Source organism: Phoca vitulina, unplaced genomic scaffold (assembly GCF_004348235.1).
Source record: "Phoca vitulina isolate PV1807 unplaced genomic scaffold, GSC_HSeal_1.0 scaffold112, whole genome shotgun sequence".
NCBI lineage: Eukaryota > Metazoa > Chordata > Mammalia > Carnivora > Phocidae > Phoca > Phoca vitulina.
The window spans coordinates 451,791-477,690 of NW_022589815.1; the positions used below are offsets into that span (position 1 = coordinate 451,791).

General features: G+C 39.7%; 1 protein-coding gene across 14 annotated transcripts in view; it reads right to left on the reverse strand.

The window, feature by feature from the left end:
• ARHGEF9 (Cdc42 guanine nucleotide exchange factor 9) overlaps positions 1-25,900 on the reverse strand; it is a 242,450-nt gene that overhangs the window by 99,112 nt on the left and 117,438 nt on the right. For all 14 annotated transcript variants that reach the window (XM_032398229.1, XM_032398228.1, XM_032398234.1 and 11 more), the window contains one exon: positions 6,655-6,846. In XM_032398229.1, coding sequence (XP_032254120.1) covers positions 6,655-6,846 — 192 coding nt within the window. The remainder of the gene's footprint in view (positions 1-6,654; positions 6,847-25,900) is intronic.

Here is a 25,900-nt window from a genome sequence, read left to right on the forward strand (position 1 = left end):
GATCTTAGGGGAAGGGAGGGAAAACTGAATGGGAAGCAATCAGAAAGGGAGACAAACCATGAGAGAGTCTGGACTCCAGGAAACAAACTGAGGGTTACAGAAGGGGGGGGGGGGGGGGGATGGGATAACTGGGTGATGGGTATTAAGGAGGACATATGTTGTGATGAGCACTGGGTATTAAACGCAACTAATGAATCATTGAACACTACATCAAAAACTAATGATGTATCAGATAAAGGGCTAGTATCCAAAATATGTTGGCTAAATGAACATCATAATAAAGAAAAAAGACTAATGCCAGTTTATGTTGGAGAGAAAAAAATAAACAGACTGAGATGATAGAATGACAAATTAATAGGAAGATGTTACACCACTGCAGGAGAGCAGCTTTCAGTTGTGAGCCCTGTTTTCAGAAGAAAATGAAGAAAATAGTACAGTCAGAGGGGAGTAAGAAGGGTAGACAGGGGCCTTAAAAACAACACAGGGCAGAAGGAGCAAAACGGGTCTGTGGCTGTTACTGTCAAGCATGCTTCAAAATCCTGTCAGATGCTACCCCATTGAATGGTAAGAGAGAATAGGGTGATATGACAGTAGTGTGAAATGACTGAACAGAGGCAGTATCTGAGAGCCTCACTTCTGCCTCCTAGGAGTAAAGTAAGGCATGAATGAGAAGACAGACCACACAGTAGTTAAGAGTACTATGGGAGTTTATCAAATCAATCATAATTAGTATAAATTAGCCCTGGCATTGCCATGGTAATGGTTAAGGAAGGTTGCCTATCTATTTCACTCTGTTCTTAAACTGACAAGAGTTGATCTAAAAGGCTAGATCTAGTGGGTTGAGCTAAAATTAGTGCCTTGATATGGGATACAAACCATAGCCATTATCTCCAGGGAAGATCCCAAAAAATACAGGGAAGTAAAATAGACCAAAGAACCTCTGGATTACCTAGGGTTTGGGAATTCCTTTAGGGAAAGGCCTGCACAAGTCTGGGTCTCAGTGTCTCCATCTCTAAAATGCATATATCAGAAAAGAGTTCCAGGGCCCCTTTCAGCTCTGACTTCCAGAGATTTCATATATTGTTTTGTGTGGAAGCCTGAGGCCTGACAGGGAACTTAATAAACATCTTGAAAATTATTTTAAGAAAATTAGGGGATTATGATCATGGTTATCCTATTCATAGCTGTATCCCAGAGTTTAACAGTACCTGGAATATAGTTGCTGCTCAATAAATATATGTTGAATAACTGCAAAATGACTAGCTCTTTTCATGCTAATGATGATAAAAGCAAAATTAGAAGCAGAATGTTTATACTGGTGGGTTTTTTCTTTTCTTTTCTTTTTTTCCCTTTTTGGGCCAGGGAATCCTTTCTTCAAATGAAACAAAACAATTAAAAAAACAAGAGGAAAACAGGAAGAAGATATTGCAACATGGAAAACTGACAAGGGATTAATACCTGGAATATACAAGGAAATACTGTAAATCAGCAAGAAAGCAAAATATATAAGAAACTATAGGACAATGGGTAAAGGATAGGAACAGGGCCTGGGGTGTCCAGGTAATACCAGGTGAATAGATAGGGCATGGGCAGCCAGAAACCCCTGGGATGGTCACTTCAAGCTGCTGAACTGCCTTATCCTTATACAAATACTACCATTTTACAATGTGTTATTTGCTATATGCACACAGAGATGAAAAGACAACTGGAAAGCATCAGGATAGGTAATTTACAGAAAGGAAAACCCAAACAGGTAATAAGTTTGGAAACCCCAGGCTCAAGCATATCAAATGGAAATCACTACTCAATCATACCTAAGGAAGAATTTCTTAATGTTAACAGGTATGAGACACTAATACAAATGACTGAGGAAAGGTAGTCCAGCTTCTCTGGAGGAATTTGAGAACAGAATGTATTTCACAGGTATGGGATGACTGAGATTATGTTCCTTAAGAGAGGCATACTAGGCAACTTTATAAGGCATCTTTAGCTTTGCTTACCCTGTTGTCTCAGTTTCCCTGATTATACAGTGAGTTCTAAGGTTACAAGAGGTAATACCACCAATCACTGTTCAAGGTGACCTAGAAGTGAAACAAGGCTATTTTATCCCACTGTCTGGATTTAGAAAGAAAAATGTCATCTTTTGCAAAGAACTCATTAAAAAAGCTCTTTTATCTTACTGGCCTCACAGAATGACTTTGATAAAAAATACTTTATTTCCTATTTTCTCATTTGTAAAATGAAGGTATTGTAACTTAAATGTTTGTAAAGCATTTTCTGTTCCCAGGAGTAAATATATATGTAATATATATGATATATATAATCTATAATATTATAATTATAAAATTATAACATGATGTATATCCTATTTAATCATATATGCCACATATATTGTAGATATATAGATTAAATAGAGTAAATATATAAAAATAAATACATATCTATGAATATGTATAGTTTTTAATAGATAGTGACTTTTTTTATACTGAATGCAGTGTCTCCCATTTCCTTTTCAAAAGCACAAGATTAGGAAGTATTTAGAGGTCTCCCTTAATTTTCAGAAAGAGTAGATATACCATATGAACACATTCATGCCTGATGTTAACACAATCATGCCTGAGTAAAACATGCCTTCATGGGTACCAAGAAGAAAACAGCAGAAAATGAAAAAATAACCTGGATCACTACCACAGCTTTTTTTAGTAAGAATATATTTAGATTGTATAGAATCACAGAAAATAAGATCCAGGGGTACCTGGGTGGCTGAGTCAGTTAAGCATCTGCCTTCGGCTCAGGTCATGACTCCAGGGTCCTGGGGTTGAGCCCGGCATCAGGCTCCCTGCTCAGTGGGAACCCTGCTTCTCCCTCTTCTTCCCGCTCATGCTCTCTCTATCTCTGTCGCTATCTCTCTTTCTCTCTCTCAAATAAATTATAAAAAAAATCTTAAAAAAAAAAGAACATAAGATCCAGACAGCACTTAAAGAGCAAACCCTCCAACCCACTCATTTTAGAGTTGGGGAACAAGGCCCATGATGGAAAACATTCACCTGAGATTCCTCAGCCAATCAGTGACCAAGGTGGGTCCTGAACCTGGGACTCCCAATTCTGAGTCTGGTATTCTCTATGATAAACCATATTGTTACTTACAGCTTTGGTTTAGAGGTGACACAATCCTGGACTAAAATACTGTCTTCTGGTCCAGCTAGACACAGATTTCTCCATCCTTCTTTTGCTCTAGCTAAACTTTATGACACTGTGGTTGCAAGGTGGGACAAAGAGATTCTTCCCATTTAAACCCTTAACTTCAGCACCAAGAATAATTGAGAAATATGGAATCAGTAGATCACCAACAAAAGCTTTACTTGGTTTGGCTGGATTGGGAAAATTCTCAAAGCAGGGACATAGCACTCCCTCTTCTGGAAAGATGAATACTTCTATTGCTGTCCTGAGCTTGTGCCCTGTAAGAAGAGGCCAAGATGTTTGGGAGTTGAGAACAGAAGATCCTTCTAAGACTAAAGGACTCTCACTGGGCCAGTGCCTGAGAGAACTCTGAGAAGGTAATTTTGTCTCTTAGAGACTCAAGTCTGTTAATCTAGAAAATAGGAATAACACTAATAACCTCTGCCCTGTCTGAAAATCACATGGCATAAGATGTGAATATACATTGCCAAAGTTAATACATGCATGTGAGCACTTGTATTTAATTCTAACTTTCAACAATATTTACTGAACTTGTATCATGTGCCAGGAACTGTGCTAGGTATTGGGGATATATCAGTAAATTAACAGGTAAAATCCCTTGCCCCCATGGAATTTACATTCTGTAGGAGAGAAGAACAATAAAGAAAACATATAAGCAAAACATATAATATGTCAGATAGAAATAAGTACAATAGAGGAAAATAAAGCAGGAAAGAGGAAGAGACAGTGCAATTACAATTTTAAGTAGAAAATTCAGGGAAGATCTCAAGGAGAAGGTGATATCTGAGTAAAGATTTGAAGGAGGTGAAGGTGGGAGCCATGAAGATATCTGGGGCAGGAGTGGTCTAGGCAGAGAGAAATGCCAGTCCAAAGTCTGTGGAAGGGGGTATGCCAGATATTTTTCTAGGAACAGCAAGAGACCAGAGTGTCTGGAGTAGGGACAGAATATGGGAAAGGTGAAGGAGATGAAGTAAGAATAGGTTGATAGAGGTAAGAATAGGTTGATCACACAGGACTTTGTAAATAATAGTAAGAACTTGGCTTTTACTCAAGGAGAGATTGTCAGCCATCAGATGGAGCAGAGGAGTGATGTGATCCAACTTAGATCTTGATAGCATCCCTCAGCTGCCAGGTAAAGAATGGACTGTACTTATATTATAGACTCTATGACATTATAAGACAGCTACCATTTTACAGCAGTGCTCCTCAAACTTTAATATAAAATGTAAGTCAAATAGGAACCTTGTTAAAATGCAGAATTGTACTTGGTAGGTCTGGAGTGGAGCTAAAGATTCTGCATTTCTTTTTTTTTAAGATTTTATTTATTTATTTGACACACAGAGAGACAGAGAGAGAGAGAGAGAGATCACAAGCAGGGGGAGTGGCAGAGGGAGAGGGAGAAGCAGGCTTCCGGCCGAGCAGGGAGCCCAATGTGGGGCTCGATCCCAAGACCCTGGGATCATGACCTGAGCCAAAGGCAGATGCTTAACTGAGACACCCAGGCGCCCCAAGATTCTGCATTTCTAACAAGCTCCCAGGTGATTCAGATGCCAGTCTAGGGCAGAGCACTTTGAAGGTTAGAGCTATGTCCAAAGCTAGCATGGAGCAGAACTCTATTATATGTTTGCTGAATGAATGACATGTCAGTGGTTTGATGCCCAATGCCACATAGCACATTTCAGAGGGTAATTTTCAGCTATTTGTTTGGAGGTAAGGAAGAGGAAAAGAGAAAAGAGAGACATGGATGGTTGGGTGAATAGATGAAAGGAAAGGAAAACTACCTTTTTACAAATAATTATAATATTATGTTTAGTTAGTTTTATCAACAAAACTAAGAGTTTGGTATAATCAAGCCCACTGGACAAATCAGAAAAATCAAAAGTCAGAGGAGTTAAGGGGCAACTTCAAGGCTACAGGATTCCTAAGTGACTAAGTCAGGATGTGAAAGCCAGCATTCCATGTCCCCACAGCCCTTGTTCTTTCTACTCTACCTTTAACCTTCCTGGAAGAGATGAAAAAATGAGTTGAGGTGAAAAAAGTTAAGGCCCATAGTCCTTGGCCTTGATCTTTCTAGATCTGCACTGTCCAATGTGGGTGCCATTTAGTCACGTGTCTATTTAAATTAAAATTAAATAAAATTTAAAATCCCATTTCTCAATCATACTAGCCACATCTCAACCACTCAATAGCCACAGATGGCTAGCTAATGGGTACCGTGTTGGAGAATGCAGATATATTTTATCACTGTAGGAAGTTCTATTGGGTAACAATATTCTAAAGAAGCAAGAACTTTAAAAAGTGTTAAAACTGTATTATTGATTCCAGAGTGGGCCCTGACCTCACTCAATAGCACTTAGGGGACAGAAAGTAGGACCTGACCCCTCATCTGGAAAGAAGGGGATAAACATATTCAAAGTAGAGCTTTCCCTGGGTCAAGCAGGATGCCATTTGAGTGTGTGTGTGTGTGTGTGTGTGTGTGTGTGTTTGAGAGAGAGAGAGAGAGAGAGAGAGAGAGAGAGAAAGAGAGAAATCTTTTTAAAAACATTCTTTCCTCCATTTCCCACTGGTATTTCCAAACTGTTTAGTAAAATGCCCTTTGAAAATGTCAACTTGTCTCATGAGCTCAAGAGAGTATGAAAAAAAGGGCTCTCATTCTTACTCAGGTTAGCGAGATGGAAGGGATAGAGTTAGGGAATGTGGAGCCACAGCTCCTGGGGAGCAAACTGGCATGCTGAAGGAGCTGAGACTTATCCACTCAGTCTTTATCTCCTATACATTCCTCCCCCTAAGCTCTTTTCTGTTCAAACCCAAAACCAGTGTTCTTCAAGTGAAGGAAGAGGACCAACAGCTCCCAGGTGATTCAGATGCCAGTCTAGGGCAGAGCACTTTGAAGGTTAGAGCTATGTCCAAAGCTAGCATTCCTAGTTTCACGAGGAATGCCTGTTAAATGTAGAGATGCCTTGGTTTACCCCAGACTGAGATTTCACAACTTTGGGGAGGCAGAGGGGGCTGGAATCTGCATGTTCAACAAGCCACTCCAGGGACTCTGGTGCACATTCAAGTTTGTGAACCACTGAGTTGGAGGGAGATATGTTTGTGCTTTAACGAATGAGGTCAGGCCTTTACATGGTGTGGCAACAACCAAATCAGAAGCCAAAAGGATAGGGGTAGAGATTCAGGGAAGGGAAGATGGGGGAGGGAAGCAGGGAGAGATAGAGAGAGAAGGAATATGAGGATGAAAGACCAAAGTTAGACAGAGAAAGAGAAACTGATATAGGGACTGAGAAGCTCCTGTTTTACCCACTGAGCAGAATATAGGAGGCCAATCCAGCTGCTCTTTCCAATATCTTGGGACTGTCACAGGTACAGCTCAGGAAAGTTGTTGATTCTTCATGAAAAGGCCCTCTACCCCACCCTGGGTGCCCCCACATATACTATCATAGCTGGGCCTACCTCACAAATGTCCTTGAGGTGCTTGATGTAATGACGTTCGGTGCTCATGATCTCATTGATGACATTGGCTCGCATCTGGTCCCGGTTCTGTAGTGGCCGGCCCAGACAGAGGCAGTCTGAGTTGGGGTCCAGGTGCCCATTCTGTACATCACTGGGCCCTTCCTCCACCCCATCCTCCTGGTTCACCCAGAGCTGTGGAAGCAGGCAAAAGAATAATAATAGAGTAGTTTCCTTCTTTGAAAAGTTTCTAGCCAAGTACAAAAAGGATAAACTAAATTCTTCAAGTATTCAAAGAACATTCAACCAGAAGCCCCTGTAATTGAATGCCAGGTGTGGCTCTAGGGTGGCTTGCTGGCTTTATGCATGATTTTAATCCTCTCTAGGCCTCTGATGACCTATCTGTAAAATGGAGGATGCAGAAGGATACAACTAAATCATCCCTGAGAGGCTTCTTGTGTAAGATTTCAGAGGAGAAAAGAGTTATGGCAAACAGAAATCATTTGTTTTGTTTTGTTTTGAATTTGAGAGAGAGAGCGTGCACAGAGGGAGAGGGAGAAGCAGATTCCCCACCGAGCAGAGAGCTGATGTGGGGCTCGACTCCAGGACCCTGAGATCACAACCTGAGCCAAAGGCAGACACTTAACTGACTGAGCCACCCAGGTACCCCAAACAGTACTTATTTGTGCTTGAGCATATCTAGGTAGCACAGCTGGATTAAAAAACAACAACAACAACAACAACAGACTAAGCTATATATCTCGGGCATATGCCACAGCTGGATCAAACACAACACCTATGAGCCTGGAGACCAAAGTTGGATATTGGAGTGGGCATCTTGAAAACAGGACCTTCAGTGTTAATTTACATCAAAAGATGTACAAATAATAATTAAAATTTGACTGTAAAATGCCTTGGGTATGTAAAGCTTTCTACATCTTCAATGTTGGAGTGGAGATGACAGAATGTCATCACATAACAGCAACACCACATAACAGCAACAGCTGATTGAGCACTTACTATACAGCAATCACTATGCTAAGAGCTTTCAATGAACTGTATTACCCAGTCCTGCTAGGCATGTACCATTATTGCCTCTATTTCGCAGAAGACGAGACTGAGGCTCAAAAAAGTTAAGGAATTTGTCCTAAGTCACACAGTTAGGAAAGCAGAAAAGCTGGGATAGGAACAAGGTGGTCTGACTTCAAAGCCTGTGCTCTTAACCACTGTACTAGCAACTTTGCACCTCTGGTTCTAAGGAAAACAGGAAAAGAGTAGGGAAGGGCTTGGGCCAAGGTGAGCTGAGAATTATCAGAATCATCAGAAATGGGTACATACAGTTGGTAAGTGTTGAAACTATACACATGAAGGCAAAGGGATGCAGGAAAACCTCCTTTGGGGAGGCTGAGTGAGATGTTTCTGGATCTGGGATGACAGCTTAAATCAGGGAGATGGCTCATTTCACCCTAGTCCTTGGAAGGAGGAAGACCAGAGTGTTAGGGAAAAAGGGAAGGGTGGAACCTTAGGAAGAATGGTAAAATCTGCCAGGGGAATTAGCCCAAAGAGCTTTTCAGTTGTCTCAACAGCTTTTATCAACAATCTATCTTTCCTTTCCATACCACCCCCCGTGCCAGCTTTCTCCACTTTCCTGCCTCCCAAAACTGAGATCAAGCAATTTAGATGCATCACAATTTCTGCCATCAGAAAGGCCTGTTGGTAAGTGGCCTTGGGAGGATAGAGGCTTTGGGATGAAGCTAGAGGAACAGTAGTTATTTCTCCACTCTGTGTATTCTCCTCTCTCTTTTTGCCTCACAGAGGATGGGGGGTATGTTTACCACCCAGCAAACCTAAAAATGTCACCAGCATATTGTCAATTTATTTGCCACAGGCCAAAGCAAGTAAGACTCACTTCATTTTAATGCACTTTGCATACACAGCCAAATGTGCAAAAATGTATCTCCATTCAGAACCTTTCATCCTCTACAAATGTTCTATTGGAAATTTCTTTCCATCTTTCAAAGGTCAACTTTGTGTCTTCAATATGCTAACAGCTGCCCTTTAATACAATCAGTAGGCAATGAGGAGGAATGATTAGTCAAGGAACAGATCTGTTCAAAAAGGTGATTCTAAGGCATTGACGCAAGGGCATCATATACATATAGGTGACTATGTGAAACAATAAAAGCCTCATCCTATAATAATTCATTAGCTTTTCCCAGCTTTTCACAAAGTAAGCTAAGTTCTGCTATAAAAAGTGTACCATAGGCAGGCCTTTAAGAGATTTAAAATGAAACAAACATTTCTTTTCTTCTCAGGAGTTTAAGACAAGTCAACTCAAAATATGGGCTTTTGGGTGGCTGGAATGAGATGACTCTCTGAAACAGTTCCAGTGGGAAGGAGCACAGGATATCTGTGGGAGTGAGGTTCAGACAGGCAATGTCTAGAGACTGGCAAGTTGGGAGACTTTCCTGGAAGTCCTCTCAGAGTATTTGAAGACTATTTTCTTCAGCCTTTATTGAACTCTAAGCAAAGCTGGGTCACTGCAATGCAATTTAACAAAAATCTATTTTGGATCTATTCTTTGCCTCACCACTAACTATGAGAGACACAAGGAGGAGCAAGACTACTAACTGCTCCCCCCCTCCCTCCTGCCTCAGCAGTTCCAGGGAGTGCTTTCCAAATCAGAGAATACTCTGGTCCTCATCTCTTCCTATTCCATTCCCACTGTCATGGCCCTGACTCTATAGGTGATTTCCCTGGGTTATCTCCCAGCTCTAATCCCTCCCATATATCATTATCAGACCAATTTCCTTGACTATCACTTTGATTGGCTAGTCTCAGGCCCCAAAATCCACAATAGTTCCTCATTAGCAAGTCCAAATCTTTTACCCTAAAATTCAAACAATACCATAATTTGGCTTCAATTTGCATTTCCATCCTTAGCTTCTACTATGTCCTTCAGGAATACTGGGCTTCTCCCAAACTGGCCTACTTTCTGTCCACAAATATTCCCAACCATGGTCTTTAATCCCACACTTGATCATGTAAATAATAGAGCTAGAGGCTTTCAACCACTTCAGCAACAATGAACCAACATATCAACTTCCTGATGAAGAAACCTAGGCCCATAGAGGAGAAATAATGCCAGGGAATTACCAATTTACCCAGATCCCCATTTTGATATGCTTTTCTATTTTGTATGTATTTTCTTTTTTTTTCCTTGTTTTTTGTTTTTGTTTTTTTTAAATTACACAATAGACACAGGGATACATTTGCTTTGTAAAAAGTTAAAATAGAGAAAAAGGAGAAGACTCAAATTATTAAAATCAGAAATAAAAGAGTAAATATTACTGCCAATCTAACAGAAATTTTTAAAAAATGATTAAAGGGAACACTATGAAAAACTGTATGCCAAAAATTAGATAACCTGAGGAAATAAATTCCTAGAATGATAAAAACTACAGAAAATGACTGAAGAAGAAATAGAAAATCTGAATAGACCTATGACAAGTAAAGAGTAATTAAAAACTTCTTGGGGCACATGGGTGGCTCAGTTGGTTAAGAGTCTGCCTTCAGCTCAGATCATGATCAAGCCCTGCATCAGGCTCCCTGCTCAGCGGGGAGCCTGCTTCTCCCTCCCCCTCTGCCACTCCCCCTGCTTGTGCACTCTCTCTTTCTCTCTCACTGTTAAATAAATAAATAAAATCTTTAAAAAAAACTTACATGGGAAAAAAAAAAAACAGGACCAGATGGCATCACTAGTGAAGTCTACTGAAAATTTAAAGAATAATTAACATCAATCTTTCATAAACTTTCAAAAAATAGAAATGCAGAAATTCCCAACAAAATACTTGCAAACCAAATCCAGTAACATATATATTAAAAAAAAAAAAAATCCACCTTACCAGATGGAATTCATACCAGGAATGCAAGACTGAGTCAACATATGAAAATCAGTCAATGTAATACACCATATTAATGGAATAAAGGTTTGAAAAAATACATAATCATCTCAATAGACACAGAAAAAACACTTGGCAAAATCCAACGCTTTTTCATTATAAAAAAGAAAACATTTAACAAATATGGAATAAGAAGGAACTTTCTCAAACAACTGATAGAAATTTATGGAACACCCATAATTAACGTACTTAATGGTGAAAGACTGAATGCTTTCATCCTACAATTAAGAACAAACATCACTTCCATGCAACATGTATACTGAGGGCTAGAGCAATTAGAGAAAAAATAAGCATTCAGATTAGAAAGAAAAATTAAAACTAGTCACAAATGACAAGATTTTATATATATATAAGGAATCCACACAAAAAACTTATTATAACTAGTAAATGAATTCAACAATGTTGCAGGATACAAGATCAATATACAAAGTCAACTGTTTTTCTGAAAATAAAATTAAGAAAACAATCCCATTTAAGTAGCATCAGAAAGAACAAAATCCTCAGGAATACATTTTACAAAAGAAGTCCAAGACTTGTACACTGAAAACTGCAAAATATTGTTGAAAGAAAGTAAAGACCTAACTAAATAAAAAGATATCTCATGTTCGTGGATCGGAAAATTTAATATTGTTAAGATAATAATATTATGCAAATTGATTCAGAGTTAACACAATTCCTATCAAAACTCTCAGCTTGTTTCTTGGCAGAAACTGATAAGCTGATCCTAAATTTCATGCAGAAATTCAAAAGACCCAGAATAACCAAAATGGTTTTGAAAAAGAACAAAGTTGGAGGACTCACACGTCCTGAATCTAAAACTTACTATAAGCCTTTAGTAACCAAATGAGTGTAGTACTGGCACAAGAACAGATATAGAGATCAATGAAATAGATGAGAGTACAGAAATATACCCAACATTTATACTAAATTGATATTTTTCAAAGGTGTCAAGACAATTCAAAGGGGTCGCATATAGTCTTTTCAACAAATGGTGAGGGGGCAACTGGATATCCACATGGAAAAGAATAAACTTGGCCCCATACTTCACACTATATATGAAAATTAACTTAAAATGGATTAAAGACCTAAATGTAAAAGCTAAAATGACAAAATATGTCAAAGAAAACACAGAAGCGAATTTTTGTGACCTTGGACTAGGCAACAGTTTCTTGCATATGACACCTAAAACACAAGCACCCAAAGGAAAAAAAAAATTAGACTTCATTAAAATTAAAAACTTTTGTGGGGTGCCTGGGTGGCTCAGTTGGTTAAGCGACTGCCTTTGGCTCAGGTCATGATCCTGGAGTCCCAGGATCGAGTCCCGCATCGGGCTCCCTGCTCAGCAGGGAGTCTGCTTCTCCCTCTCACCCTCCTCCCTCTCATGCTCTCTCTCTATCATTCTCTCTCTCTCTCAATGAATAAATAAAAATCTTTAAAAAAAATTTAAAAAAATAAAATTAAATTAAAAACTTTTGCTTTGCAAATGATAACATCAAGAAAGTGAAACAATGCACAGAATGGAAGAAAATATTTGCATATACTATATCTGATAAGGATCTAGTATCCAGAATATATAGAACTCAACAATAAAAAGGAAAATAACCCACTTAGGGAGAGGAGGAAAGACGGCAGTGGAGTAGGGGACCCCATTTCAACTGGTCCCCAGAACTGAGCTGGATATCTACCAGACCACTCTGAGCACCCACGAAATCAGCCTGAGATGTAAGATCTGGATTTCTACAAACAGAATATCGCAGGCGGTTAATTTCGAGGTACGAAGTGGGGAGCCGTGATTCTGTGGGCAGATATCGGAGGATAAATGGCGGCAGCAGAAGGGTGCCTGCCCGTGGGGATCCTACACCACCGGTGAGCAACAGCCTTGTGAGCTGGGGACAGGGCACAGACTCGCAGACTAGTAGCGGCGGGGAAAGGACTTTAGGGCAGCCCCAGGGGTGGAAACCCGGAGCTGCAGGGTCGCCCATGCAAACTGGGAGCAGCTGGAGGTTTTAGAAGCACAAAGGGCAGAGATGTGCCCCAAACGGGAGGCAGGACTGGGAGATCTGCGGAGGGGCACACAACCGAGGACACTGCAGTTTATAGCAGCACAGACAGAAAGCATAGCAGCAAAGACAGCAGCACAGGAGACAGTGCGGCCTGGAGAGCTCACTGAAGAACAGACTGCAATCTCTCTGCTCTGAGGCAGAGGGTTGGAAACGGTCTCTTCTGCTCTGACTCACGGAAGGGACGTGGAAGGCCACCAGGGAAAGCCGCCAGAGAACAAAAGCCCCCAAAACTGATTCCCACTGAGCCCATCCCCCACCACAGGGGGGCAGGGCAACTCTGCCCAAACAGGGTTGCCTGAGTAACAGTGCAGCAGGCCTCTCCCCTAGAAGACAGGCTGAGAAAACAAGAGGCCAGCAACCCTAAGGTCCCTAGAAAACAGGCGCATCTTGCTAGGGTTCTGGTCAATAATTTGGACTCTATACATTCCCTCAAATACCCATCTACAGAATGATTAAGAGGAGGAACCCCCAAAATAGAAAAGACTCAGAGATTATGACTTATGCTGCAGATTTACAAATGAATGCAGATATAACCAAAATGTCAGAGATGGAATTCAGGCTAGCAATTGTGAAGACAATAGCTAGAATGGAGAAATCAATTAATGGCAACATAGAGTCTCTAAGGGCAGAAATGAAAGATGAATTGGCAGAACTTAAAAATGCTATCAGTGAGATCCAATCCAATCTAGATAATCTAACAGCTAGGGTAAGTGAGGCAGAAGATCAAATAAGTGACCTGGAAGACAATATAATAGATAAAAAGGGAAAAGAGGAGGCCAGGAAAACAAACTCAAAATCCATGAAAATAGAATCATAGAAATAAGTGACACCATGAAGCATTCCAGTGTCAGAATAATTGGAACCTCGGAGGGAGTGGAGAGAGAGAGAGGGCTAGAAGATGTATTTGAGCAAATCGTAGCTGAGAACTTCCCTAATCTGGGGAATGAAACAAACATTCGAGTCCTACAGGCAGAGAGGACCCCTCCCAAGATCAAGGAAAACAGGCCAACATCCCAGCATGTAATAGTAAAACTTGCAAATCTTAGAACCAAGGAAACCATCTTAAGGGCAGTTGGGGGAAGAGATTCCTTACGTACAGAGGGAGGAACATCAGAATAACGTCAGACCTATCCACAGAGACCTGGCAAGCCAGAAAGGCCTGGCAAGACATATTCAGGGTACTAAACGAGAAGAACATGCAGCCAAGAATACTTTAACCGGCAAGGCTGTCATTCAGAATGGATGGAGAGATGCAGAGCTTCCACGACCGGCAGAAACTGAAAGAATATGTGACCACTAAGCCAGCCCTGCAAGAAATATTAAGGGGGGTTCCATAAAAGGAGAAAGACCCCAAGAGTGATCTACAACAGAAATTTACAGGGACAATCTATAAAAACAATGTCTTCACAGGCAACATGATGACAATTAATTCATATCTTTCAATAATCACTCTCAACATGAATGGCATAAATGCTCCCATAAAACGGCACAGGGTTGCAAATTGGATAAAAAGACAGGACCCATCCATATGCTGTCTACAAGAGACTCATTTTGAACCTAAAGATACATCCAGACTGAAAGTGAAGGGATGGAGATCCATCTTCCATGCCAGCGGACCTCAAGAGAAAGCTGGGGTAGTAATTCTTATATCAGACAAATTAGATTTTTTAAACTAAAGTCTGTAGTAAGAGACACAGAAGGACACTATATCATTCTTAAAGGGTCTATCCAAGAAGAAGATCTAACAATTGTAAATATCTATGCCCCCAATATGGGAGCAGCCATCTACAAAAGCCAACTGTTCACGAAAATAAAGAGTCATATTGATAACAATACGTTAATTGTAGGAGACCTCAATACTCCACTCCCAGCAATGGACAGATCATCTAAGCAGAAAATCAACAAGGAAACAAGAGCTTTGAATGGAACACTGGACCAGATGGACCTCATACATATATACAGAACATTCCACCCTAAACCACAGAATACTCATTCTTCTCGAGCGCACACAGAACTTTCTCCAGAATAGACCAAATACTGGGTCAAGAATCAGGTCTCGACTGATACCAAAAGATTGAGATTATTCCCTGCATATTCTCAGACCACAATGCTTTAAAACTGGAACTCAATCACAAGAAAAAATTTGGAAGAAATTCAAACACTTGGAAGCTAAAGACCACTCTGCTCAAGAATGTTTGGGTCAACAAGGAAATCAAAGTAGAACTTAAACAATTCATGGAAATCAATGAGAACAAAAACACATCGGTCCAAAACCTATGGCATACTGCAAAGGCAGTCCTAAGGGGGAAATTCATAGCCATCCAAGCCTCACTCAAAAAAATAGAAAAATCCCGAATTCACCGACTAACTGTACACCTTAAAAAACTAGAGAAAAACAACAAATGCATTAGAAGAGAAATAATTAAGATTAGAGCAGAGATCAATGAATTAGAAACCAGAAACAGAGTAGATCAGATCAACGGAACTAGAGTTTGGTTCTTTGAAAGAATTAATAAGATCAATAAACCACTAGCCAGACTTATCAAAAAGAAAAGACAAAGAACCCAAATTAATAAAATTATGAATGAGAGAGGAGAGATCACGACTAACACCAAGGAAATAGAAACAATTATTAGAAATTATTTTCAACAACTATATGCCAATAAACTGAGCAATCTGGATGAAATGGAGGCCTTCCTAGAAACCTATAAGCTGCCAACACTGAAACAGGAAGAAATTGGCAACATGAATAGGCCAATAACCAGTAACGAGATTGAAGCAGTGATCAAAAACCTCCCAAAAAACAAGAGTCCAGGCCTGATGGATTCCCTGGGGAATTCTACCAAACATTCAAAGAAGAAATAATTCCTATTCTACTGAAGCTGTTTCAAAAAATAGAAACAGAAGGAAAACTTCCAAACTCATTCTATGAGGCCAGCATTACCTTGATCCCCAAACCAGGCAAAAACCCCATCAAAAAGGAGAATTTCAGACCGATATCCTTGATGAATATGGATTCCAAAATCCTCAACAAAATCCTAGCTAATAGGATCCAACAATACATTAAAAGGATCATCCACCACGACCAAGTGGGATTTATCCCTGGGATGCAAGGATGGTTCAACATTTGCAAATCAATCAATGTGTTAGAACACATTAATAAAAGGAGGGAGAAGAACCATATAGTCCTCTCAATTGATGCAGAAAAAGCATTTGACAAAATACAGCATCTTTTCCTGATTAAAACTCTCCAGAGTATAGGGATAGAGGGAACATTCCTCAAGTTCATAAAATCCATCTATGAAAAACCCACAGTGAATATCATCCTCAATGGGGAAAAGCTGAGAGCCCTTCCCTTAATATCAGGAACATGTCAAGGATGCCCACTCTCGCCACTATTGTTCAACATAGTACTAGAAGTCGTAGCAACAGCAATCAGACAACAAAAGGAAATAAAAGTATTCAAATTGGCAAAGAAGAAGTCCAACTCTCTCTTTTCGCAGACGACAAGATACTCTATGTGGAAAACCCAAAAGACTCCACCCTCAAATTACTAGAACTCATCCAGCAATTCAGTAATGTGGCAGGCTACAAAATCAATGCACAGAAATCAGTTGCTTTCTTATACACTAACAATGCAACTGTAGAAAAAGAAATTAGAAAAACGATTGCATTTACAATAGCACCAAAAACCATAAGATACCTCGGAATAAACTTAACCAAAGAGGTAAAGGATCTATACTCTAGGAACTACAAAACACTCATGAAAGAAATTGAAGAAGACAGAAAAAGATGGAAAAATATTCCATGCTCATGGATCGGAAGAATAAACATTGTTAAAATGTCGATGCTACCCAGAGCAATCTATACCTTCAATGCCATCCCGTTCAAAATTCCAATGACATTTTTCAAAGTGCTGGAACAAACAATCCTAAAATTTGTATGGAATCAGAAAAGACCCCGAATCACCAAGGAGATGTTGAAAAAGAAAAACAAAGCTGGGGGCATCACGTTGCCCGATTTCAAGCTATATTACAAAGCTGTGATCACCAAGACAGCATGGTACTGGCACAAAAACAGACATATAGACCAATGGAACAGAATAGAGAATCCAGAAAAGGACCCTCAACTCTATGGTCAAATAACCTTCAACAAAGCAGGAAAAAACATGCAATGGAAAAAAGACAGTCTCTTCAATAAATGGTGCTGGGAAAATTGGACAGCCACATGTAGGAGAATGAAACTCGGCCATTCTCTAACACCATACACAAAGATAAACTCAAAATGGATGAAAGACCTCAATGTGAGACAGGAATCCATCAAAATCCTAGAGGAGAACATAGGCAGTAACCTCTTTGACATCAGCCACAGCAACTTCTTTCAAGATACATCTCCAAAAGCTAGTGAAACAAAAGGAAAAATGAACTTTTGGGACTTCATCAAGATAAAAAGCTCCTGCACAGCAAAGGAAACAGTCAACAAAACAAAGAGGCAACCCACAGAATGGGAAAAGATATTTGCAAATGACACTACAGATAAAGGGCTGGTATCCAAGATCTATAAAGAACTTCTCAAACTCAACACCCAAAAAACAAATAATGAAGTCAAAAAATGGGCAGAAGATATGAAAAGACACTTGTCTGAAGAAGACATACAAATGACTAACAGACACATGAAAAAATGTTCATCATCATTAGCCATCAGGGAAATTCAAATCAAAGCCACATTGAGATACCACCTTACACCAGTTAGAATGGCAAAAATGGACAGGGAAAGAAACAACAAATGTTGGAGAGGTTGTGGAGAAAGGGGAACCCTCTTACACTGTTGGTGGGAATGCAAGTTGGTACAGCCACTTTGGAAAACATTGTGGCGGTTCTCCAAAAAATTAAAAATAGAGCTACCCTATGACCCAGCAATTGCAATCCTGAGTATTTACCCCAAAGACACAGATGTAGTGAAAAGAAAGGCCATATGCACCCCCATGTTCATAGCCACAATGTCTGCAATAGCCAAACTGTGGAAAGAGCCGAGATGCCCTTCAACAGATGAATGGATAAAGAGGAGGTGGTCCATATATACAATGGAATGTTACTCAGCCATCAGAAAGGATGAATACCCAACTTTTACATCAACATGGATGGGACTGGAGGAGACTATGCTAAGTGAAATAAGTGAAGCAGAGAAAGTCAATTATCATATGGTTTCACTTATTTGTGGAACACAAGGAATAGCAAGGAGGACATTAGGAGAAGGAAGGGAAAAATAAAGGGAGGGAAATCGGAGGCAGAGATGAACCGTGAGAGACTATGGACTCTGAGAAACCAAAAAGGTTTTAGAGGGGAGGGGGGTAGGGGGGAGAGGCTAGCCCGGTGATGTGTATTAAGGAGGGCATGTATTGCATGGAGCCCTGGGTGTTATACGAAAACAATGGATCGTGGATCATTACATCAAAAACTAATGATGTATTGTATGGTCACTAACATAACATAATAAAATTTAAAAAAGAGAGAAGAAAAAGAAAATAACCCACTTAAATATGGGCATAGTATCTGAACGTTTTTCCAAAGATATATAAATGGCCAATAAACACATGTAAAGATGCTCAACAGCATTAGCTATCAGGGAAATATAAATCAAAATCACAATGAGATATCATTTCACACTAAATAGGATGGCTATAATTAAAAAATGGACAATAACATGTGTTGATGAGGATATGAAGAAATCGGAACCCTCATACTCTACTGGTAGGAGTGTAAATTTGTAAAACTACTGTGGAAAACATTTTGGCAGTTTCTCAAAAAGTTAAACGTATGGTTACCATATAATGTAACTCAGCAGTTCTGCTCCTAGGTATATAGTGAAGAGAACTGAAAATGTATGTTCACACAAACCTGGCATACAAATGTTCATAGCAGCATTACTCATAATAGCCAAAATGTGAAAACAATCCAAATGTTCAACTGATAAATTGATTAAATCAAAATGTGGTATGTATGTGAACACACACACACACACACACACACAAACACAATATAGAATACTATTCAGCAATCAAAGGAATAAAATAAATTATCGATGAACCTCAGAAACAACATGCTAAGTAAATGAAGCCAGACACACAAATAACAACATATTATACACCATTCATATGAAATGTCCCAAATATATAAATCAATAAAGACAGAAAACAGATTAGTTGTTTCCAAGGGCTAGGAGGAAGGTGAAATGGTTGCAGGGTTACTTTGGGGACTGAAGAAAATGTTCTGGAATAGATAGTGGTGATTGTTGCACAATGAATATACAGTTGACCCTTGAACAACACAGATGTTAGGGGTGCCAACTCCCCACACAGTCAAAAATTTGTGTACAACTTTTGACTCCAAAAATTTAACTATTAATAGCCTATTGTTGACCAGAATCCTTACCAGTAACATAAACAGTTGATTAACACATATTTTGTATATGTATTATATACTGTATTCTTACAATTAAGTAAGCTAGGGAAAAAATGTTATTAAGAAAATCATAAGGAAAATACACTTACAGTACTGTACTGTATCTTTAAAAAAAAACATGTATAAGTGGAACCATACTATTTAAACCCATGTTGTTCAAGGGTCAACTGTACTAAAACCCACTTTAAAATGGTAAGTTTTGGCATATGTAATATACCTCTGTAAAAAAATAAAAAGTTAAAATCATCTAGATAAGGTGAAAGTTCCCCTTTGACTACTCCTCATTCTAGTTATTTCCACCTTTCATAAGGAATTCATGGTTATAAATTGATTTGTATAATCCTTGCTGACTTTTCCCCATGCATTTATATACCTATACACATATTCCAGTGAATTCATTGTTCCACATGTTAAACTCATGCTTATTCATCCCCTGGTACACACTCTTCAACATCTTTAGTAGCCTCTCCCTGCAAATGGTTTAGTAGTTCTTAAAGGAGAAGTGCCATAACAACCAGTTCTCTCAGGTCCCGGCATGATGCCTTAGCACCTGTGAAAAGTTCAACAGGGGCTTAAGCAGTGTCACAGAAAGCCAGCCTACCCCTGGCTCTAGAAGTGTGATGTTTCTGAGAAGAGAATGGGTAAGGAATATTGTCTAAATGGCACCTCAATATTTTCAAAGGTCAAATCTAGTCAGCCAGAGAGGAATAAAAAGTGAGCCATCCTCTGAGAAAGTAAAGGGTTACTGCCAGTTACATTAAATGATAGAATCTCAGAGTTGTCAAATCCGAGTTATAAAGGAAATGGTAGTTCACCAAGTCCATACCCCCCATCCCCCTAATCAGCACATAAACTCCCTTGACAACATCTGCTGCCAGCAATTGCCCAGCTCTTCCACTTGAACAAAACCAGTGATGAGATTGTTATCTCCCAATGCAGCCCTTTCCTTTTTCAGGTAACTCTAATTATGAGCAGGGCCCTCTAATGTGCCTCTGTTTTATGAAGGCACCAGCCAAAAAACTCAGCAAAAGGGCAAAACACAGACAAGAGAATGGGATTGGAGGAAATGAACTCTTCTTATAACACAGGTCACTGAAACACCCTTCTCTGCCACAACAGTTAGTCAATGGCAAAGTGGCAGGTGGATGTGGGGAACTGAAAGAAACCTGGTGTGCTGTAGGCACAGCTCCCACTTCTTGCACACATATCCCCACCTCTGTTTTGGAGCCTCAGTCCCAGCTTCCAGGAGAATCAGGTATGCTTAGAGATTCCTGAGCATGCATACCAGGAAGCATTTTACATTCCTATCTGGCACAAAGCCAAAGAGCATGGCATGTATAATCAGGCACAGAAACCATTCTTTGTCCCTCAAGGGAAAGAGATTTAATAACTGTCACTAATTACATGAAAGATCATTATAATAAGGCTGCTAACAAATTGTTTTCCTTTTCCAGCATAGATACAATGAGCAATGAGCTTCAACCATAGCAATGAAAATTTTGGTTATACAACAGAACCCCCCCCCCCACAAAAAAAAAAAAAAAAAAAAAGACAAGATAGGAAAGGAAAGGAAAAGATAAAATAAAATACAAGACAAGACCTGTGTGGATGTCCTGTCTCAGCATTCTTGGTTACCTATTAACATGTTAGAATGGGTCTAGCCCACTGAATTCCACTCCTCCCTAACAAAGACCAGTAACATCAGTCAGGCCACTCTTGCTGGTCATTCTAACACACCCTACTTATTCCTACCTCTACCCTTGTATCCTTCTAATGGCTGCCCTCCACCCTCTGTACAAGACCTTTCCTCCTACTGTTTTCTATCATTCTTCTATTGTTCCTGGCTTCTCTGAAAGCCTAGTTCAAGAACAGTGCCTTCCCATTTCAAAACAGCCCTGCAAGGCAGACAAATATACCTTTATTAATCCTACATTCTAGATGAGAAATCCAAAGCCAGACAGGGGGATAGATGCCTCATGGTGAACAAGAAGCAGTCAGGATTCAAGCAAAGTCTTGAGACTCAGGCTAAAATTAAGAGAGACAATCTATGACAGTGTTGAAGGATATGGACTTCAGAACCTGGGTTCAAATCCTGGCTCTACAATTGCCTCGCTGAATAATGTAGAATAAGTTACTTAATATGTCTGATCCTGTTTCCACAGCTATAAAATATAGAGAATAATATTGATCTAATTCATGGGGTTGTTGTGAAGATGAAAAAAGGTAATACATATGAAACCCTCAGAATAGTCCCTGGCACAGAGTTAAATATTAGCTGTTTATTATTATTATTATTATTATTATTATTATTAATTATTATTATCCTCTAAGTTGACACCATCTGCCCTAGAACCACAAGGAAACATGGCATCTGGGAAAAATTGTTCTCTCTAGCCAGGAAAGGTACTTAGGAGGTACTTTTGTAATTGCCTTCATAATTTTCACAAATCTCTCACATTCCAAATGCCATTCCTTGACAGGCAGATTCTATTTTTTAAAGATTTTATCTATTCATTTGAGAGAGAGAGAGAGAGAGAGCACAAGCAGGGTGAGAGGTGGAGGGAGAGGGAGAAGCAGACTCCCTACTGAGCTGGGAGCCCAACATTGGGCTTGATCCCAGGACCTGGAGATCATGGCCTGAGCTGAAGGCAGACACTTAACCATCTGAGCCACCCAGGTGCCCTGACAAGCAGATTCTAAACAGCTCCCACTAAAGGAGACTTAGTCTGGGTTGGAGATGTTGACATCCTTTGCCTGTGACAAGGCTCACTCTAAAGTGAGAGCTCAAGCTGGAATGGGGGTGGGTACAGTGAAGCACTTCATAGATGACATAATTCTTCCTAGTCAACAAAACTAGATGCCTTTGGCAAAGTTGGAAGATGCCAAATCAAAGTATAAAAGTCAACAGGGTTTCTTTAAATTAGCAGATATCATCTAGGGAAAAATATGATTTTACAAAGATATTTATAATTATAAAACAATATATAACTCCTAAAAAGTAAGCCTAAGAAAGTATGCATAAGCCTTTTGTGAAGAAAATAAATACGCTTTTTTGAGAGACATTAAAATTGAAATGGAGAGTGAAACCATGCTTTTAGCTAGCCTCAATATTGTAAAAATATCAATTCTCCTTAACTTGATCTAGTGACTAAATTTACCAAAATCTCAGTAGGGATTTTGGAACACTTAGTAAGTTAATTATAAAATGTACACAAATAAGTTAAAAAACAAAGCAAAACAAAAAACAAGAATAGCCAAGACATGCCTGAAGAAAAAATTAAGGTGGAGTGACTTACATAGATATAATAAAACTATAGTAATGAAGATAAGCCAATAGAACCAACTAGAAAGTACCAGAAATTCAAATATATATGAGAAAATGATTCACAAAAGATTATTGCAAATTACTGAGAAAATAAGAATATGTTTAATAAATGGAAGAAAATAAAATCAGGTCCCTTTCTCACACCATATATAATAAATTCCTGAGGGATTGAATTCTTAAATATAAAAGCAGAGCTATAAAAACCTTCAAAAAACAACTTAGAAGAATGACTCTATGGCCTCAGAAAATTTCTTAAACAAGAAATAAAAAATATCACAAACAATGAAATAACTTTGACCACTTTAAGTGGGAACTTCTCTCTAAAAAGGTAGCATAAATAAAGTGAAAGACAAGCCAGCTATTAGCTGGGAGGAGATGTTTGCACAAATGATTAGTCTTCAAAATGTATAAAGAAGGTCTTTAAAATGTATAAAGAAGGTCTTTAAAGATGAAAGAATGACCAACAACACATTAGGAAAAAAATGGGAAAACTTTGAGACACACTTAAGGAATTATGAATGAGTAATAATCATATGAAAATATGCTCAATCTGTTCAGAAATATTAAAATTGTAAAGTAATACCACAACAAGATGATATTTACAGCCACCAGTTTGGCATGCATTAAAAGCTTGACAACAATGGGGAGCCTGTGGGGCTCAGTCAGTTGAGTGTCTGACTCTTGATTTTGGCTCAAGTCATGATCTCAGGGTCATGAGGTAGAGCCCCATGTCGGGCTCTGTGCTCAGCGGGGAGTCTGTTTGAGATTTTCTCCCTCTCCTTCTGCCTCCCCTCTTCTCTCTCTCTCTCAAATAAATACATCTTTAAAAAAATTGACAACAAAAGTGTTCAAAATGTATTGCATAGAGCACCAGGTGTTATATGCAAGCAATGAATCATGGAACCTACATCAAAAACTAATGATGTACTGTATGGTGACTAACATAAAATAATAATAATAATAAAAAAACAAAATGTGTAGGGTAGGAGGAACTAAATGCCTCTCCTGGAAAGCTTATTTAAAGAAACAATGGGGGGCGGAGCAAGATGGAGGAGGAGTAGGAGACCTGGATTTCGTCTGGTCTCAGGAATTCAGCTGGATAGGGATCAAACCATTCTAAACACCTATGAACTCAACAGGAGATCGAAGAAAAGAATAGCAACAACTCTCTGAACAGAAAAGCGACCACTTTCTGGAAGGTAGGACATGCGGAGAAGTGAATCTGAGGCGATATTTGGGAGGATAGACAGAGGGGGAGGGGGCCTCCGTCGACCACTACTGGCAAGTGATAGAGCAGCAGTGCACAAAATCGGAACTTTTAGAAGTCTGCTCTGCTGAGGGATGTTGATCCAGTGGCTAAGCGGGGGGTGGAACTCTCGTGGTACAGTGTGGTCTCGGGACCCTTGGGGTCACAGAAAGACCGGGGGTGCCTGAGTGCAGCAGAGCTCCCAGGTATCGGAGAGGGGAAGCTGGCTGCAGAGACGGAGCCGAGGTGTGGGCTCTCAGCACGGGGTTGCCATAAACCGTGATCCGCGGCACAGTAGGGCCACTGTTCCTCCAGCAGGGACCCAACAAGTGGCAGATCTGGGGAGACTTCCCTTCCTCCCCCAGAAGGAGCAGCACAGGAGCACACTGCAGGGATCTGTGGGGTTTGGAGACTCCACACGGGGTCGTGTGCCAGAGATAGAAACGCTTGGTCACAGGCCGGGTGAGCACGGAGTGCGGCTGGAGACCGGGGAGACGGGAGTAATTGACTGCTTTTCTCTGGGAGCTCACTGAGGAGTGGGGCCCTGAGTTCTCGTCTCCTCCGGGGCGGAGATTGGGAGGCCGCCATTTTCACTCTCGTCCTCCAAAACCGTATGGAAAGCTTGCAGGGAACAAAAGCTCCCAAGAGCAAACCCGAGCAGATTACTTAGCCCAGACTGGCAAGGGCGGGGCAATTCCGCCTCCAGCAAAGACATTTGGGAACCACGGCAACAGGCCCCTCCCCCAGAAGATCAGCAAGAACAGCCTGCCAAGACCAAGTTTACCAATCAATGAGAACGGCAGAACTCCAGCGCTAGGGGAATACTGCACAGAGAATCCATGGCTTTTTTACCATAATTCTTTAGTCTTTCAAAGTTAATTTTTTTAACTTTTTTTTTTTTTTTTTGAATTTTTCTTTTCCCTTTTTCAACCAACATCTTATCAATCCCTTTTTTAAAAAACATTTTCAGGGGTGCCTGGGTGGCTCAGTCAGTTAAGTGGCTGCCTTCGGCTCAGGTCATGATCCCAGGGCCTGGGATCGAGCCCCGCATTGGGCTCCCTGCTCAGCGGAGAGCCTGCTTCTCCCTCTCCCTCTCCCTCTGTCTACCGCTCTGCCTGCTTGTGCTCTCTCTCTCTTTGTTAAATAAATAAATAAAAATCTTTAAAAAAAAAAAAGTAAAACATTTTTAGTTTTCATTTTTAGAGTCATATTGTATCCCTTCATAGTAGTTACTCTTATTTTTTGCATATATATATATAAGTTGTTCTCTCTTTAAAATTTTGAAACACAGTTTCTTCTAACAGATCAAAATATACCCTAAATCTCTAGTGTATGGCTTTGTTCTAGTCTCCTGCCTGATCACATTCTCTCCCATTGTCTTCTTTTTTTTTAAAATCCTCTCTTTCTTTCTTCAAACAACTTCTTATCAATTCCTTTTATAACATTTTTTATAATTTTCATCTTTACACTCATATTCCATCCCTTCATCATATCAACACTTATTTTTGTACATATATAAGTTTTTCTTTCTTTAAAATTTTGGGAGGCACTTTCTTCTAAGAGACCAAAATACACCCAAAATTAGTGTGTGGCACTGATCTATGCACCAGCCTGATCATATTTGATCATATTCTGTTTTTTTTTGTTTTGTTCTGTTTTTGTTTGTTTTTATCTTTTCCTTTTCTTTTTTTTTTTTCTTCTTCTTTCTCTCCTTTCTTTTCCCCCAGTTTCAGGTCTTTTCTGATTTGTTTAGAGTATATTTTCTGGAGACGTTGTTACCCTGTTAGCATTTTGTTCTCTCATTCACCTATTCTCCTCTGGACAAAATGACAAGAAGGAAAAATCACCTCAACAAAAAGAACAAGCGGTAGTACTGACTGCCAGGGACCTACTCAATACGGACATTAGTAAGATGTCGGATCTACAGTTCAGAACCATGACTTTAAAGATACTAGCTGGGATTGAAAAAAGCATGGAAGTTCTTAGAGAAACTCTTTCTGGAGAAATAAAAGAACTAAAATCTGACCAAGTCGAAATCAAAAAGGCTATAAATGAGGTGCAATCAAAAATGGGGGTGCTAACTGCTAGGATAAATGAGGCAGAAGAAAGAATCAGTGAGATAGAAGACCAAATGATGGAAAATAAAGAAGCTGAGAAAAAGAGAGATAAACAACTCCTGGATCACGAGTGCA